The sequence below is a fragment of the Chiloscyllium punctatum genome, chromosome 7 (genome assembly GCF_047496795.1).
Source record: "Chiloscyllium punctatum isolate Juve2018m chromosome 7, sChiPun1.3, whole genome shotgun sequence".
Classification (NCBI taxonomy): domain Eukaryota; kingdom Metazoa; phylum Chordata; class Chondrichthyes; order Orectolobiformes; family Hemiscylliidae; genus Chiloscyllium; species Chiloscyllium punctatum.
In genome coordinates, this window is record NC_092745.1 from 44,089,264 (window position 1) to 44,105,236 (window position 15,973).

General features: G+C 37.3%; 1 protein-coding gene across 4 annotated transcripts in view; it reads right to left on the reverse strand.

The window, feature by feature from the left end:
- Window positions 1–3,598: 3,598 nt before the first annotated feature.
- ralgps2 (Ral GEF with PH domain and SH3 binding motif 2) overlaps window positions 3,599–15,973 on the reverse strand; it is a 436,511-nt gene continuing 424,136 nt past the window's right edge. For all 4 annotated transcript variants that reach the window (XM_072573456.1, XM_072573458.1, XM_072573455.1 and 1 more), the window contains one exon: window positions 3,599–4,815. In XM_072573456.1, the coding sequence (XP_072429557.1) occupies window positions 4,786–4,815 (30 nt within the window). In that variant the 3' untranslated portion in view covers window positions 3,599–4,785. The remainder of the gene's footprint in view (window positions 4,816–15,973) is intronic.

Sequence of the window (15,973 nt, forward strand, 5' to 3'; positions counted from 1 at the left end):
AGTGAGTGGTAACATCATTGAACGTCAAGGGACAGTGATCAGATTGTCTCTTATTAGAGATGGTTATGGCAATTTTGTGCCACAAATTTTATTTGCCAACTGGCAGCCCAAGCCTGGATATTATTCAGGTCATGTTGTACTTGAACATGGACTGCTTTCAACATCTGAGGAATTGGTGCTGAATGCTGCTGAACATTGTGCAATCATTGGCAAATAGTCCTACCTCTGACCTTGTGATGAAGGGAATGTCATTGATGGAACAGATGAAGACACTATCTTGAGGAACTCCTGCAAAGATGTGCTGGAGCTGAGATGACGAACCTCCAACAACCACAATTATCTTCCAACATGTAAGGTATGACTCCAACCAGCAGAGAGTTTACCACCGATTCCAATTGATTCCAGTTTTGCTAAGGCTCCTTGACGATACATTTGGTTGAATGCTGTTTTGATGTCAAGGCTGTCACTCTGACCTCACTATAAGTTAGATGCATCTGTGGCAGGCAGATTGGTGAGGGCGAGATCAAGTATGTTTTTCCTTGATTTGGTTAAAGCTGGACAGGATTCAGACCTGTAGAAAATGGTCTTAGTAGGCAAATCTAAAGACCAAAAATAACAATCAACGAGGATTCACAAGGACTCATCTTTCGGGTATCACCAGTCCCTGCTTCCAGTGTAAATTGGAACCCAGGAATGAGGTCATTGTTGCTGCTGTTGTGGGGGATTGAAGATTCAGGTCATATTACATATTGCATTTTATTTGCATTGATCAGACAATCCCTAGTCCTTGTGGTAAAATACAGTCTTTTTGGAGAACTGTTGGAACAGATTTGGTTTCCCAAGGAAAATAATTACAAAATGCAACCAAAACATGAAAAGGCAGACAAAATGTACTCGCACAAAGCAGACAAAGACAAGGCTACCTTCGGTCAGTGCCAACACTCTGGATCAATAGGTTCTGATTTCAAACTTGAGAAACTTCAGCTCAGTATTGAAGCTGACTTCCATCATCATTTTGCTCTTAAAGGTCCCACATAATAGCAATAACCACTCCATCTCCAGCACCTGTATTTTCAACAAATCCTTGAATATGCCATCATAGCACAAATTCATTCCATCCACCTGACAATTGCCATGGAATTTCTCCAATCATATTTCCATTCTCAGACTCAAAATGAACCGTTAAATTCACTTCTCAACTTTTTTGATGCCTTCAACAATATTGAAATACAATCCCCAACAAATGACTACTCCCTCAATTGCTCAGCTTAGTTGCCCTGCTGTTTGTGATTCTACTCTTGCCTACCTAACTTTGATCAGAGCACCTTCAGCAAAGGATTATACCATTATCTCTGGACTTGCTCAAAGCTCTTCACTTGGCTGCCTCCTTTAGAGTTGCAGCAAGTAGATAATAAAGAACCGGAATGAAGAAGAAATAATGGTGTTAACGTGGGCACAGAAACCAAGGGAACAACACTAGGCAGGGGCAAGGTAGGCTACTGCAGTTAGTTCGATGGCAGGAAAGCAAAAGGTGGTAGGGAAGAAAAGTTTGAATGGTAGCATTATCAATTTGGAAGTAGTAGACTTATGACAAACCTTTACTGGCATGAAATAAGCAAAGCAGTAGCAAGCATTTTACATCACATCCATATATTGGATGCCCCAAAGTACTTTTACAGTTAATTATGTACTTTTAAGACTTAACATCCATGAGATAGTGGAAATAAAAATTATAAATTTAAATCGAAAATGCAGCATATTTGTCTACATGTTTAACAATAAATACAAACTCGTAGTATCATTCACCGATAGGGTGTTACAATTGGAGAGAGGTGAGGGCAAAGTGAAGCAAATAGTCAATATAGTTTGATAGGCAGATCAAAAATAATCTGAAACAACAGACATTTCTGATTAACCCATGTATAAATTCTATAAATACACGTTATGAGAAAGCTAGAAGTTGCTTTTTAGTGGAAACTTGGCTTAATTTCTGAGTCCAGAAGAAGATACAATGATGAAAGGAAGAAGATAGCAGTGTTGTGGTGTTGAGGTGAGATGCTGGAGGCAAGCTTGAAAAAATAATAACCAAACAGAGGATTTTCTATTTTAATTATTAAAGAAACTTTATTTGTTGTTCAAAAGCATGCTGAGTGATGAAAGAGAAAATATGTTTCTCTGTGATAATTTTAGAGGGAGCTATTCCAGATCAGTGATGAGGATAGAGATGCAGATCCTGTTGCAACATCACCTACATGTATTGCAGGTTAAGTATAGGTAAATTCACATCAGAATTCTCCACTGGCAATGCTTATGTAGCTGTTCAGTTATTTGGGATTTTTATTGACACAATGTTAAAGCAATTTTCAAGCACTTCAACAAAGGAAATAAGTCTTGCAACTTACCACAATTAACATGGCATGTACTATGATAGCGGAATCATCTCTTAAGGTCACACTTTCAACTGTGTTGGCTGTAGTGATAGAAAGTAAATCAGGATCTTAAAAGTTTTCCTGAACTTATTCAATAACTTCACCTTAATATCCAGAATGATTAATTTATTTCTTCTTACCCTGTGTCATGCCATCCATTGTTTTAGGACAACAATATTTAAGGTTCAATCAAGAATATTGGAAATATTTTATTTTATATCCAGCATCCTCTTACACTAGGGTCTAAACTTAACGTTCTTCTTCAGTAGATGCAGTGAAACATTTTCAACCAAAGTCTATCCTTTGTTTTCCACATCCTAAATGAAATTTATTTAGCCTTAGTATCTAGGCAGCCAAAATGAAGGATGAATCAAAGTAAACCAAAAGTAACTTAAAAGTTAAAGCTTTAAATTAATGGCTAATATTAGAATGGTCAGAACATTTTATAACAATCAAGCTTTGGTGCAGCAATCCCTTAATGTACAAAAACAAAACCAATACAATAAACAATAAAATCAAAGTTGATTTCTTTTTGTAGTACTTACTTGAATGTATTTCTTAGTGTCCATCTTTTCCTAGCACATTCCAATAAGGAAAAGTGTCAATTTGCTTTCTAGCATTCTTCGGAAAAACCTAGGTGGATTTTTTTTATCACCCACGTAGAAGACAATGTTCATTGAAATTCTCCAACAAAAAGGCTAAACTTAAGAACTTAGTAAACAATTAGATTTAAAGATCAACCTGGCATTCCATAACAATTTTTTTCCACTTCACTCCATAAATATCCAGCATAATTTTAAGGTCATATATTTATTGTACCCCTTAATAATTGCCAAAATGATAACTCAGCTAGCAGTGCTACACTGTTAAATATGTTTTCGGTGTGTAAGTTCTCAGAGTTAGGAATACCAAAATGACCAATGGTAAATCAGTTGATTCAGCGCTATAAATATGACTTCAATTAATCATTTTAATCTGCACTCAAATATGATTTAAAATAACTTGCATTAGCACAACTTTCAACTGGACTTCTGGTAGGAACTACTCATATAGACAGAAGGTTGGGGCTCTACTGTTACACTTGTTGTTTTTCACGACCTATTGGAAATGATAACATTATTTTGTTTTGGATGCATGGGAAAGTGATGAGGAAATAAATAGAACGGAAATAAAATAATTAGCTGTTTACTTGCAGATCATCAGACATTTGAAGACCACAGATGTGACATTTCTTAGATGAACATTTGTGATACTGCCATGAAAATAGTTTAAACTACTCTCCCAATAAAATGAATTTGTTGGAACAATATATAATGTTTGCACCAGCTGTTTGCATTTCTAAGACATGGTTTGAGTAGGAAAACTTTTTTTAATATATACCTAAAGAATTTTTAAACTTGCTTGTGCAAACACACATACATACAGTACACCCAGAGTTGTGGAAAACACATCAGTCACACAAAAAGCTTTAGAAAGTTATCAGCTTCAGTAGTACTTCAAGGGTTACTTGATAGAATACAGGCTGTGTGTTAGCAGGATGTGAGAGATTCAAAGCAAGCTGTATACATTAGTGTCAGAGATTGAGAAAAATATACAATAGTCAAATGGCATGTCTAAATGTTCATAGTACAAAGTTACCACAGGTAGGTTTCTTCATTCAAGATTGCAGCAGATAAAATCCACAGGAAAAATGTTCACATTGTAAAAATTAAAAAAAAGGAAATTACGCTGGGTACAAAACAGTTCAGTTAAAAAACACTTCTTCAAACAAAATAAAATATTTTTAGGTATTAAAAACCTATGGATGTGCAATTATTCTACACGGTAATACTGATGTCTACACAGATAGTTCATTCTGTTTTCACACCCAACATGGGTTAACTAGACTAGAGCATTTAGCAAACGAATGCTGAAGGAAAAAGAAACAAAAAATAAGCTAAGAAAGCTCTCCCAAAACTGTTAACTACAATAACTGTAATCTAGCTGGATTTTCTGTATCAAAAGTCCAGCTTTACTGGATATATTGTGTACACTATTTGGTGTAACATATCTCTTGCTTAAGGCAGTGGTTCCACAGGGAATTCAGTGCAATTGGAGTGCACAGTCCACGGAAATTCAGATCAATTATCAAATGCTTCTCAGCTATTCCAGGCCTACCGCAGTATTCCCATTCAGTCCTAGCGATTAGTGCTGTGTGGTCAGTGCTTGAATACGAAGACATTAAGCACATCCCTGGATTCAGTTCTGGCACAGAAAGAACAAAATGCTGGAACGTTTCCATAAGGTCCTTTCACGAACTGCACATATTTATTAAGCCTGTATCCAAGTCAATTTCTGAACTATGTCAGTGTTTCAGTCATTCAAAAGACATTAAGTTCGCAGGGACCTGTGGAGGTAACATTGCAAATTATTAATAAAATAATTACCTCACCTAAATATTTAAAATCATTATTTCTCATCAGGACTGTAAATTTGCAATTTTGTTATAGCTCAAAGACATATTCCATTCTATAACAAGCTGTCCAATGTTTTAAACTTCCATTGAGAATGCTTTAACAATGTAGATCAAAAATATTTAAAATCTGAACATTTATATATAGATTACACTGCTTTCTGCTATTTAACAAACAAATAGAGATGTAAAGGAATATGGGCGCACTTTCCTATATTTGTTCTTAATGTGCACTTAGAAAAACATATTAGTCAGTTCTTCAATATATGATGATTATGTTCTTAAGCAATCCGCATTATAGAAAAATCACACTTTAGAAACAGCACCTAAGGTGTTGGCACTGTAGTCTCTTTAAAGCCAATACATGCTTAAAAATTTGTGATTTAGAAACAGCACTGCCAATTCGTCAATCACATTACAACGAATTCGCATTGACAAAATGTGAGTTATAACAGAACGATTTGTATGGTTGTAGAAATCTCATTTTGATTTCAAATATACTGATATTTTCACAATTAACAGTAAGGCATCTAGTCAGATTGCTGTGAAATACTATGCATTGGTAAATGACTCCAACTTTAATAATTATAATTAAAATATGATAGCTCTGCTTCAACTTTGAATTCTACTATATGTTATTAGGAACAGGATAGATAGGAATAAGAGTAATCAGCCTTCTAACCCGATCCACCATTCAGTAAAATCATGGTTGATCTGGCTGCCTTAACTCTACTTTCCCCCAATTACTCTTGACTGCTTTGTTTATCAAAAATCTAACTCAGCCTTGAATAACTTCAATGATCCAGTCCCATTGCTTTCTGGTGAAGAGAAATCCACCACCTTCAGATAACCAAAAAGAAACTCCTAATCTAATTCTTGACAGGGAGCCACTACTTAATCTTGAACTGTGGGGCCAAGTTCTTGTCATCTCACAAGAGGAAACAACCTCCAGGTAATACCCTATCAAGTCCTCTAGGAACCTGCATGTTTCAACTAGATACCTCTCTTTCTTCTAAACTCTAATGGGTAAAGGCTTGTTCTGTGCAACATTTCTTTATTGGTAATAACTTCATTGCAGGAATAAGTCAAATGAATTTTCTCCAACTGCTTTTAATGCAATTCTATCTTCTGTCAACTAAGGAGACCAGAACAGTACATTGCACTCAAGATATGGTTTCAGAAAAGCCCTGGCAGCTGCAGTAAAGCTTCCCTACTTTTACATTCCACCAATGTACTTTTACATTTACATTTTACATGCTAATGCCAATAATCAGCATACTGATTATTTTGGTTCATGCACCAGGACTCTCAGATCCTTCCACACCAAGCTCTCTCCTTTTAAGTAGTAAGCTGCTTTTCTATTCTGCCAAAATGGACTACCCAACATTTTCCCTAATAATATCCCATCTACTAATTTTTTTGTCCACTCACTTCACTGACTTATATCTCTTTACAGACTGTTTGTCACCTCTTGAAACCTTACTTTCCTACCTACTTGATGTCATTACTAAATCTATCATACATTTGGTCCCTTTGCCCATGCCAATGACATAGAATGTAAAATACAAGAGGCCCTAGCATAGTGATACTCTACTGAATACAGCTTGCCAATCCTGAAAATAATCCCATTGTCTCTCCTCTCTGTAGCCAACCAATCCATTATCCATGCTACTGTGCTACTTCTTACACCAATAAATATTGATCGAAAAAGATCAGAGTTTAAAGTAGACACTTGGAGAGACCTACGCTTTGCCATTGTGAATTCTATATTGATGTTTCACTGGTGAAAAACATAAAAAATGGAGGTTTCACTTGAGATTGTACTCAGGACAACAGAAATACAACTTTCCATGAATTGTGTCTGCTAGTGTGTCTATTTCATATGATCACAGGAATTTTATTTTATCTTCATAAAGTAGCAGGGCATTACACTCCAAAAGATTGATTTTGATTTTAATGATCACTGAACAGAAGACTATATGTGCTTTCAAATAAGGCAACCATTTACATTGGAGACAATGGATTGAACCCAGACTGTAAGTCACTCCCAGATTGAACACTGTTACAGCAGCATAGGCTGTCATGTGTGACAGTTTCCTTTGCAGATGGCAGATGACAGCTTTGGCCTAAACTTGTTCTGAGAGCGAATTTTGAGAAAATTTGTAGCTCAGATTGAGGTTCTAGATGTAAGTTTGCTCGCTGAGCTGGAAGGTTAGTTTTCAGACATTTTGTCACCATATTAGGTAACATCATCAGAGATCCACTTTCTATTTATGTGTTTAGGTTTCTTTTGGTTGGTGATGTCATTTCTTGTTCTTTTTCTCAGAGGGTGGTAAATGGAGTCCAAGTCAATGTGCTTGTTGATAGAGTTCTGGTTGGAATGCCATGCTTCTAGGAATTCTCGTGCGTCTCTCTGTTTGGCTTGTCCTCGGATGGATGTTTTGTCCCAGTAGAAGTAGTGTCCTTCTTCATCTCTAAGTAAGGATACTAGTGAGAATGGGTTATTGTGGCTAGTTGATGTTAATGTATCCTGATGGCGAGTGTTTGTTACAGTTCTTGCAAGGTATATTTTAAATGATATTAGTTTTGCTTGTTGTCTGTGTAGGGTCTTTCAAGTTCATTAGCTATTTTAGTGTTTTGGTGGGTTTGTGGGCTACCATGATGCCAAGAGGTCTGAGTAGTCTGGCAGTCATTTCCTAGATGCCTTTAATGTAGGGGAAAGTGGCTAGGGTTTCTGGGTGTGTTTTGTCTGCTTGTTTGGGTTTGTTGCTGAGAAATCGATGGACTGTGCTCATTGGGTACCCGTTCCTTTTGAAAACACTGTATAGGTGATTTTCCTCTGCGCTGCAGTGTGTGGTGGCTTGTTGAAATAATGTTCTAATACAGCTTCGTTTGTGAATGTTGGGATGATTGCTTCTGTAGTTTAGCATTTGGTCTGTATGTGTTGTTTTCCTGTCGATGCTGGCTTGAAGTACCCCATTGGCTGTTCGCTCTACTGTGACATCTAGGAATGGCAGTTTGTTGTTTCCCTCCTCTTTACTGATTTTTATGCCAGGAAGGGTATCATTGATGGCCTTGAAGGTTTCCTCTAATTTGTTTCAATGATGTCACAGTAGAGCAAGAGCCAATGGGGAATGTCAAACCAGCATCTACAGGAAAACAACACATACGAACCAAATACAGAAGCAATCATCCCAACACCCACAAATGAAGCTGCATTAGAACATTATTTCAACAAGACATGACATGCTGCAGCGCAGAGGAACTACGAAGAGAGAGGAAAATCACCTATACAGCGTATTCAAAAAGAACAGGTACCCAATGAACACAGTCCACCAATTTCTCAGCAACACACCCAAACAAGCAGACAAAACACGTCCAGAAACCCTAGCCACTTTCCCCTACATTAAAGGCATCTAGGAAATGACTGCCAGACTACTCAGACCTCTTGGCATCATGGTAGCCCAGAATCCAAACAACACACTAAAATAGCAGTTAATAAACTTGAAAGACCCTATACAGACAACAAGCAAAACTAACGTCATTTACAAAATACCTTGCAAGAACTGAAACAAACACTACATTAGACAAACAGGTAGAAAACTAGCCACCAGGATACATGAACATCAACTAGCCACAAAAAGACATAAACCATTCTCACTGCTATCCTTACACATAGATGAGGAAGGACACCACTTCAAGTGGGACAAAACATCCGTCCTAGGACAAGCCAAACAGAGACATGCACGAGAATTCCTAGACGCATAGCATTCCAAGTGGAAATCTGTCAACAAACACATTGACTTGGACCCCATTTACCACCCTCTGAGAAAAAGAACAGAAAATGACATCATCACAGGAAATGACATCACCAACCCAAAGAAACCTAAACACATAAATAGAAAGTGGGTCACTAACACCAGTGCTTCACCAGAGGGTCACTGATGATGTTACCTAGTATGGTGATGAAACATCTGAAATCGAACCTTCCAGCTCAGCTCCTGTTTTGAGAGCATCTGTCGCTTGTTTTCTTGTAGCTCAAAGAGTCATAGAGATGCAGAGCATGGAAACAGACCCTTCGGTCCAACCTGTCCATGCCAACCAGATATCCCAACCCAATCTAGTCCCACCTGCCAGCACCTGGCCCATATCCCTCCAAACCCTTCCTATTCATATACCCATCCAAATGCCTCTTAAATGTTGCAATTGTACCAGCCTCCATCACATCCTCTGGCAGCTCATTCCATACACGTACCACCCTCTGCGTGAAAAAGTTGCCCCTTAGGACTCTTTTATATCTTTCCCCTCTCACCCTAAACCTATGCCCTCTAGTTCTGAACTCCCCGACCCCATGGAAAAGACTTAGTCTATTTATCCTATCCATGCCCCTCATAATTTTGTAAACTTCTAAGGTCACCCCTCAGCCTCCGACGCTCCAGGGGAAACAGCCCTAGCCTGTGCAGCCTCTCCTTATAGTGCAAACCATCCAAACCAAGCAACATCTTTTCTGAACCCTTTCAAGTTTCACAACACCTTTCCGATAGGAAGGAGACCAGAATTGCACGCAATATTCCAACAGTAGCCTAACCAATGTCCTGTACAGCCGCAACATGATCTCCCAACTCCGGTACTCAAAACACTGACCAATAAAGGAAAGCATACCAAACACCTTTTTCACTATCATATCTACCTGCAACTCTACTTTCAAGGAGCTATGAACCTGCACTTCAAGGTCTCTTTGTTCAGCAACACTCCCTCGGACCTTACCATTCAGTGTAAAAGTCCTGCTAAGATTTGCTTTCCCAAAATGCAGCACCTCACATTTATCTGAATTAAACTCCATCTGCCACTTCTCAGACCATTGGCCCATCTGGTCCAGATCCTGTTGTAATCGGAGGTAACCCTCTTCGCTGTCCACTACATCTCCAATTTTGGTGTCATCTGCAAACTTACTAACTGGACATCTTATGCTCGCATCCAAATCATTTCTGTAAATGACAAAAAGTAGAGGACCCAGCAGTGAACTTTGCAGCACTCCACTGGTCACAGGCCTCCAGTCTGAAAAACAACCCTCCACTACCACCCTCTGTTTTCTACCTTTCAGCCAGTTTTGTATTCAAATGGCTAGTTCTCCCTTTATTCCATGAGATCTAACCTTGCTAATCAGTCTCCCATGGGGAACCTTGTCGAACGCCTTACTGAAGTCCATATAGATCACATCTACTGCTCTGCCCTCATCAATCTTCTTTGTTACTTCTTCAAAAAACTCAATCAAGTTTGTGAGACATGATTTCCCATGCACAAAGCCATGTTGACTATCCCGAATCAGTCCTTGCCTTTCCAAACACATGTACATCCTGTCCCTCAGGATTCCCTCCAACAACTTGCCCACCACTGAGGTCAGGCTCACCGGTCTATAGTTCCCTGGCTTGTCTTTACCACCCTTCTTAAACAGTGGCACCATATTAGCTAACCTCCAGTCTTCCGGCACCTCACCTGTGACTATCGATGATACAAATATCTCAGCAAGAGGCCCAGCAATCACTTCTCTAGCTTCCCACAGAGTTCTCGGGTACACCTGATCAGGTCCTGGGGATTTATCCACCTTTAATCGTTTCAAGATATCCAGCACTTCCTCCTCTGTAATCTGAACATTTTGCAGGATGTCACCATCTATTTCCCTACAGTCTATATCTTCCATATCCTTTTCCACAGTAAATAATGATGCAAAATTTTCATTCAGTATCTCCCCCATTTTCTGTGGCTCCACACAATGTGGGCTTTCCTCTTGTCATGTTTCCACTTTGATATAAAGAGCCTTAAAGTCAGTACTCCTTTCATCTGTTTTCCAATACAAAATGGGTGAACACTTCTGGTGTTGACATGCAGATCCTTTCATTTGACACTGCATACTGTCCTTTGGTGGTGTTGCCTGTTAAAGCTTTATCAAGGATGTCAAGGATATTGATCTATTTTGATCCCAGCTGATGGCACTACTGGACCAGTCAAATTTCAGAAAGAAACCTGGCTTGAGAGATCCTATGTTTATTTTATTTTTATTTAGTTAGTTATACACTGATGCATATTCTCAAGAGGGTTCAGATTGTCTTTATTAGAAGAGAGTTTATTACACAAAATAAAAAAGTAAAAAACTAAATATAGAAGACAATTAGATGATCTCATAACACAGTGAAGTAAATTTTTGACCTGCTTCTTGACAGAGAGCTAAGGCCAAAGAGATTACACCCCATTTCAACTCTTTAGTGCTCTGATTCCTGGCAGTTTCTTTGCCATAGATAGTGGACAATTCATAGGATAATTTCCAAATCTGCTAACATGAATTTCTCACAAATCTGAGAATTTCTTTTTTCTCAGCGTTCATAACCTGCAGATTTCTAATCAAACTCGCCTGCTTTCACAAACTAGTGACTGATTCCTTGTACTGTCCTAAATCTTTCTATCTGAGAAATTAAACTGGCTTCGAAACTGAACCCTGCTGTTTTTCAAACAGACTTTTAAAAAAAATGTGCATGCTAGATTCTTCTGAACTGAAAGTAAACATTATGACATCCACCTTTAATCATTTCAAGGTGTTCCAGAGAGACACCAGTACCTTGTTTCTCTTTTTTAAAAAAATCCTTACTAAGTAACACTTACCAGCCTAAACTAAAATAACACAATCTGTATTAAACTAATCTTTTGTTGTTAACATTTATACAGGCTTTTAAAAAAAATCAATCAATATTCTGAGTAATTAGCTTACCTATCTGTCTTATTGAACAACTTCATCAAATAACAAGACATTTCAGCAAATGTATTCTCGGTTAAGTGCCAATTATATTACAAATAATTGGCAATCGCATATACATGTGCCGATCACATATTCTGTGTTTCCTAGAGTCTTGCTCAGCTTTTCCACCATTTAAACTATCTATTTAAACTGTATTTGGCTCTTCCAAAATGTTCAAATGTACAGGGTCAGATATCAGGCAGAGTGAAGCTGTGAGTAAACTTGGATCAATAATCTCACTGAGAAGATGTCAACTGCCTCCAAGTAAATATAACCAGGACATCACAGAAAGAGGATCCTGCAGCTAAGGTTGACATAGACTAGTTCAGCAGTTTGATTATTCAGTCTGACTGATTGCATACTCAGACTTGGCCTGATGCCGGTTATGACCATTGGAACTGAATGATATGGCAAAATATGCAATGGTAGAAAAGGATTTGAGAATAAATAAAGCACTGAAAAGATTAAATTCAGAGAAATGTGCATGCAGATTTCTAGCCTTCGATGATCCACAAGATAAGAAGTTTCTCATCTTGGATTATGCGTCACTTGGCAAACTTCCAGATTAATCTCCTGGTTTGGCAGTGTTTATCATATTTTTGGTGGAAAAGAGTAATAAATGTTATTCATCAGCCTAAGCAGCGAACAAAATTATAAGGGTAACTTAGAGGATCTTAGCTGATGAAACATTGGTGTGAGTCAAAACAATAGATATGGGGGTTGAACTCATGTAATATTCTGAAGGATATCTTACACAATTGCCAAACTTAGAAAATACTGCTCATAGAATGCTGCATTGATTATGATTCTTTTTAGGACAATGTTCATTTGGCAAAGGATGTTGCACAGACAAGATTAAGAATTGACCTTGCTAGTGTCAAGGAAATGTTGGAAAAAAGATTTCTAAAACAATTGGACCTTCTGGCACAGAGGAAAGGAGACCACTAGATCCTTGTTTGTAAGGTTTAATTGTAATATAACATGTACATTATTTAACTCATGGCACAAAATATATACATTAAGAAGAGGTACTAATATAGCATGTAATTTAAGGTTAGAAGAAAAATAAATGATGGCTATTAACTGACATCTCATTTGGATAGTGCGAAATGATACACTTCAGAACTTTAACTGTTCATAGATTGAAAGAAGCAATAACTCTGTCTGGAATAAACTATTAAAAATCAAAGGCAAACTTATATGAGAATTGAAAGCAATCAGATATGCCTGGAAAAAATAGTCAAGGCTATATAAACAAAACTGTTTTGACATTTGCTTAATAACTGGCTGCTTATGCCACAAGGACAAATGATTGTGCTGCAGAAAAAATATTAAGGAGTTAATCATAGGAAAGCTGTGTCTTCAAACAGATAAGCCAATGCCAAATGTAAGAAGGAACAAAGAAGCTATTTCTGATAAGAAGCCAATCTGCAGTCTCATGGACTCCGGAGGAGTAATCAATGTTTTAGGTGAAAGAATCTAAAAAGTCAATAATAATGTCACCTCATAGCTCTGAAGGATGAAACATTGTATTAGAATCCAACATCAGAACTATTCTTCAGCAGAACTTTGAAGAATAATACTTCACTAGTATCAAACCCTGGATATCAGACACAGACACTGTTGGTTGGAATTATAGCTAAATTCCATCATTGACTGGGTAATATTCAAGTTCAGTTCAGGCTTAACTTGCTTACTTGTGGGGTCTTATTTTGATTGCTACATGTAATAAAGCTTAAACCTCAGTAATTGAATGCCTGTGAGATTTCTTAATCAATAGTGATTTACCCACAACAACAGAAAAAAAAGGGGAATAATTGGGACTGGTATAGTGAATAAACTGTCTGGACAAAGAAAATTTATGTCTCAATTTCTGTTCAACCAACCTGTTTCAAATCTATTAATAAATAGATGTGAAGCTTTTGGATAACAATTCAATGAAGAATACATTTGCAGTCATAGAGATGTACAGCATAAAAAAATGACCCTTCAATCCAATTCGACCATGCCTACCAGATATCCTAAATTCATCTAGTCCCATTTGCCAGCGCTTGGCCCATATCCTTCTGAACCCTTCCTATTCATATACCCATCTAGATGCCTTTTAAATGTTTAATTGTACCAGCCTTTGCCAGTGAGTTATTACCTTGCTTAACCATTTTGCCTCTAATAGTACAAAAAGGTTTTGAAATCCACATGAAAACTAATACATGCCAACTAACATTTACTTGAAATTAAATTTAAGAAAGTTGTTTAAACAAAGAGAGGCTCATTCTGTGTGGTGGGTTTGCAAATATTGTTTGGCAGAAATTTGTTTATAAAAGGACCTCTTGTTTTTGAAGAACACGCTTGGCTTGTACTAGTGAATTTCTTGGTGTCCATTAAACATTAACGCCTACCATGAGAAACCACCCGGTGGATTGGGGAAGTTTACTGTAATTGAATTTGTAATTTACAAATTTAGTGGATTACTCAATCTGTTTTGCTTTTTCTGTGTTAATTGGAAAGCTATTGTATCCAGATATCAGATCCTTCACTTATTTCAAATTTCATTGGATCAGAAAAGACAATATTATGACTTCTTGAACTTAATATATCCAAGAGCGTAGAGCACTGCTTCAACCTCAAATCAGAAGACAGATGGTGTTTGAGCACTGAGTCAGTCACATATCAATCTGGAATGTCCAGCATCTGATGGGAATGGCAGTTTTCCACTTAAGGAACAGATCCCATGAAATTAAAGAATCATAGAAAAGATGCTTGGTTTGTGAGATGCTGCAATATGATCGAGATAAATTTATGCATTTAATTATTAGTCTTTTCTTTCATATGTCTCATCATAAACTTTGGCACTCCATGTACGGCCAAAATGAATCACAATTAAATGACAAATACTACCCCTTTAATGTGTGAAAGGTTCTGAGTGGGAGTTCTGGAAACCGTAATGTTAAATAAACTGTAGCAGCAAACGCTGCTGTCTATTACAACCACTGAAGAAATGCTACCTTTTATTTGAACGGATGCCAAGTATATAAAAGCCACAGAAGGCTTCAAAAGGCAGACAAATCCTTGTTTTTCTTGGTCAAGCATGCAGCTTTCAGTTCCCTTATTTTTGTCAGTACCCTGGGGCAAGGAGAAGAAAATCGGACATTTGAATCTCAAGACTTCATAGTTTTCTTTTAGGTGTTCTTATCTATTGCAAAACAACTTTTGGATATCCCATTTTTTGAAGCTCTGCTTTTGCCACCTCCCGATGAAAAGCCAAATCCTAAATACACATTTAAGGAGAAGAGTCTTTTTTATTAGAACAATAATGATAACATAAAGACAAAGACAAGAACTAATAACTTCCAATAACAATCCAGGTATTAGTTTAGTTTTATGAAATCTCAGAAATTTTTTTGGAACAGGATACCAAAAGGAAAAACAAAAATTCAAAGACAATCTCCAAAACTCCAGATCAATTGCGGATCACCCAATGTTAAGGGGAAGGAAAATCAGGAAAATGGTGGGTGTTCAGAATTCCACTCAGACTGTGATGGTAAAAATGACTCCATATACATTGAAAAAGCTGTGTCCTAACGGATTCCATGTGATGAGATTCTCTAGCAGTTTCCGAAATGGAAATATGTGTTATTGTCTTCCTTATGCTGATGGTGCCTTTACAGTTTTATATTCTAGTTAAAAGCATCAAGGCCTCTTCCAAGTCTGAAGAGTTATTATGGCGTGCTGCATTTCTAATCTAATCTTTCATAAAGAATGAAAAGCCCAGCTACATCTCTGATGCTGGAGAGCATGTATTGTCATGTAAAAAAAGCCTCCTTCATAAAGTGAATAAGGCACCACTATTTGTCCCACTAATAAGTTCACAAATCTACATTTTTTTCTCTAGCCTGCAGATCAGAGCTGCTTCACTGAAATGAACCTTTGCAAAACTGAAACTACTGATCCAATAAATTGTTAATGATACTTAGTCTCTCAAAAGTTTTTCCATATTCTTACAACAGATATAGTCTAAGAATTTTAGTGCTTCAACCAGTGGAGAGGTTGCCCCCAATACCTATTGATTTCAGTTTTGCTAGGGTTATACAGCCCACTTGTAAAAACAAAATATTCTTAAGGCACTGCGCAACATTATCTTGACAGTATTCTACATATAGAAGAACTGTTAACAAGATTAAACAAATCCGGGTCCACGTCAATTTTGCAATTGATTGTACTTGTCAACATTAAAGTTCTAAAGGATTTCTCCTTCCATGCTTTCAGATTTATGGAGAAACAAACTTACTTCGAACATCTTAT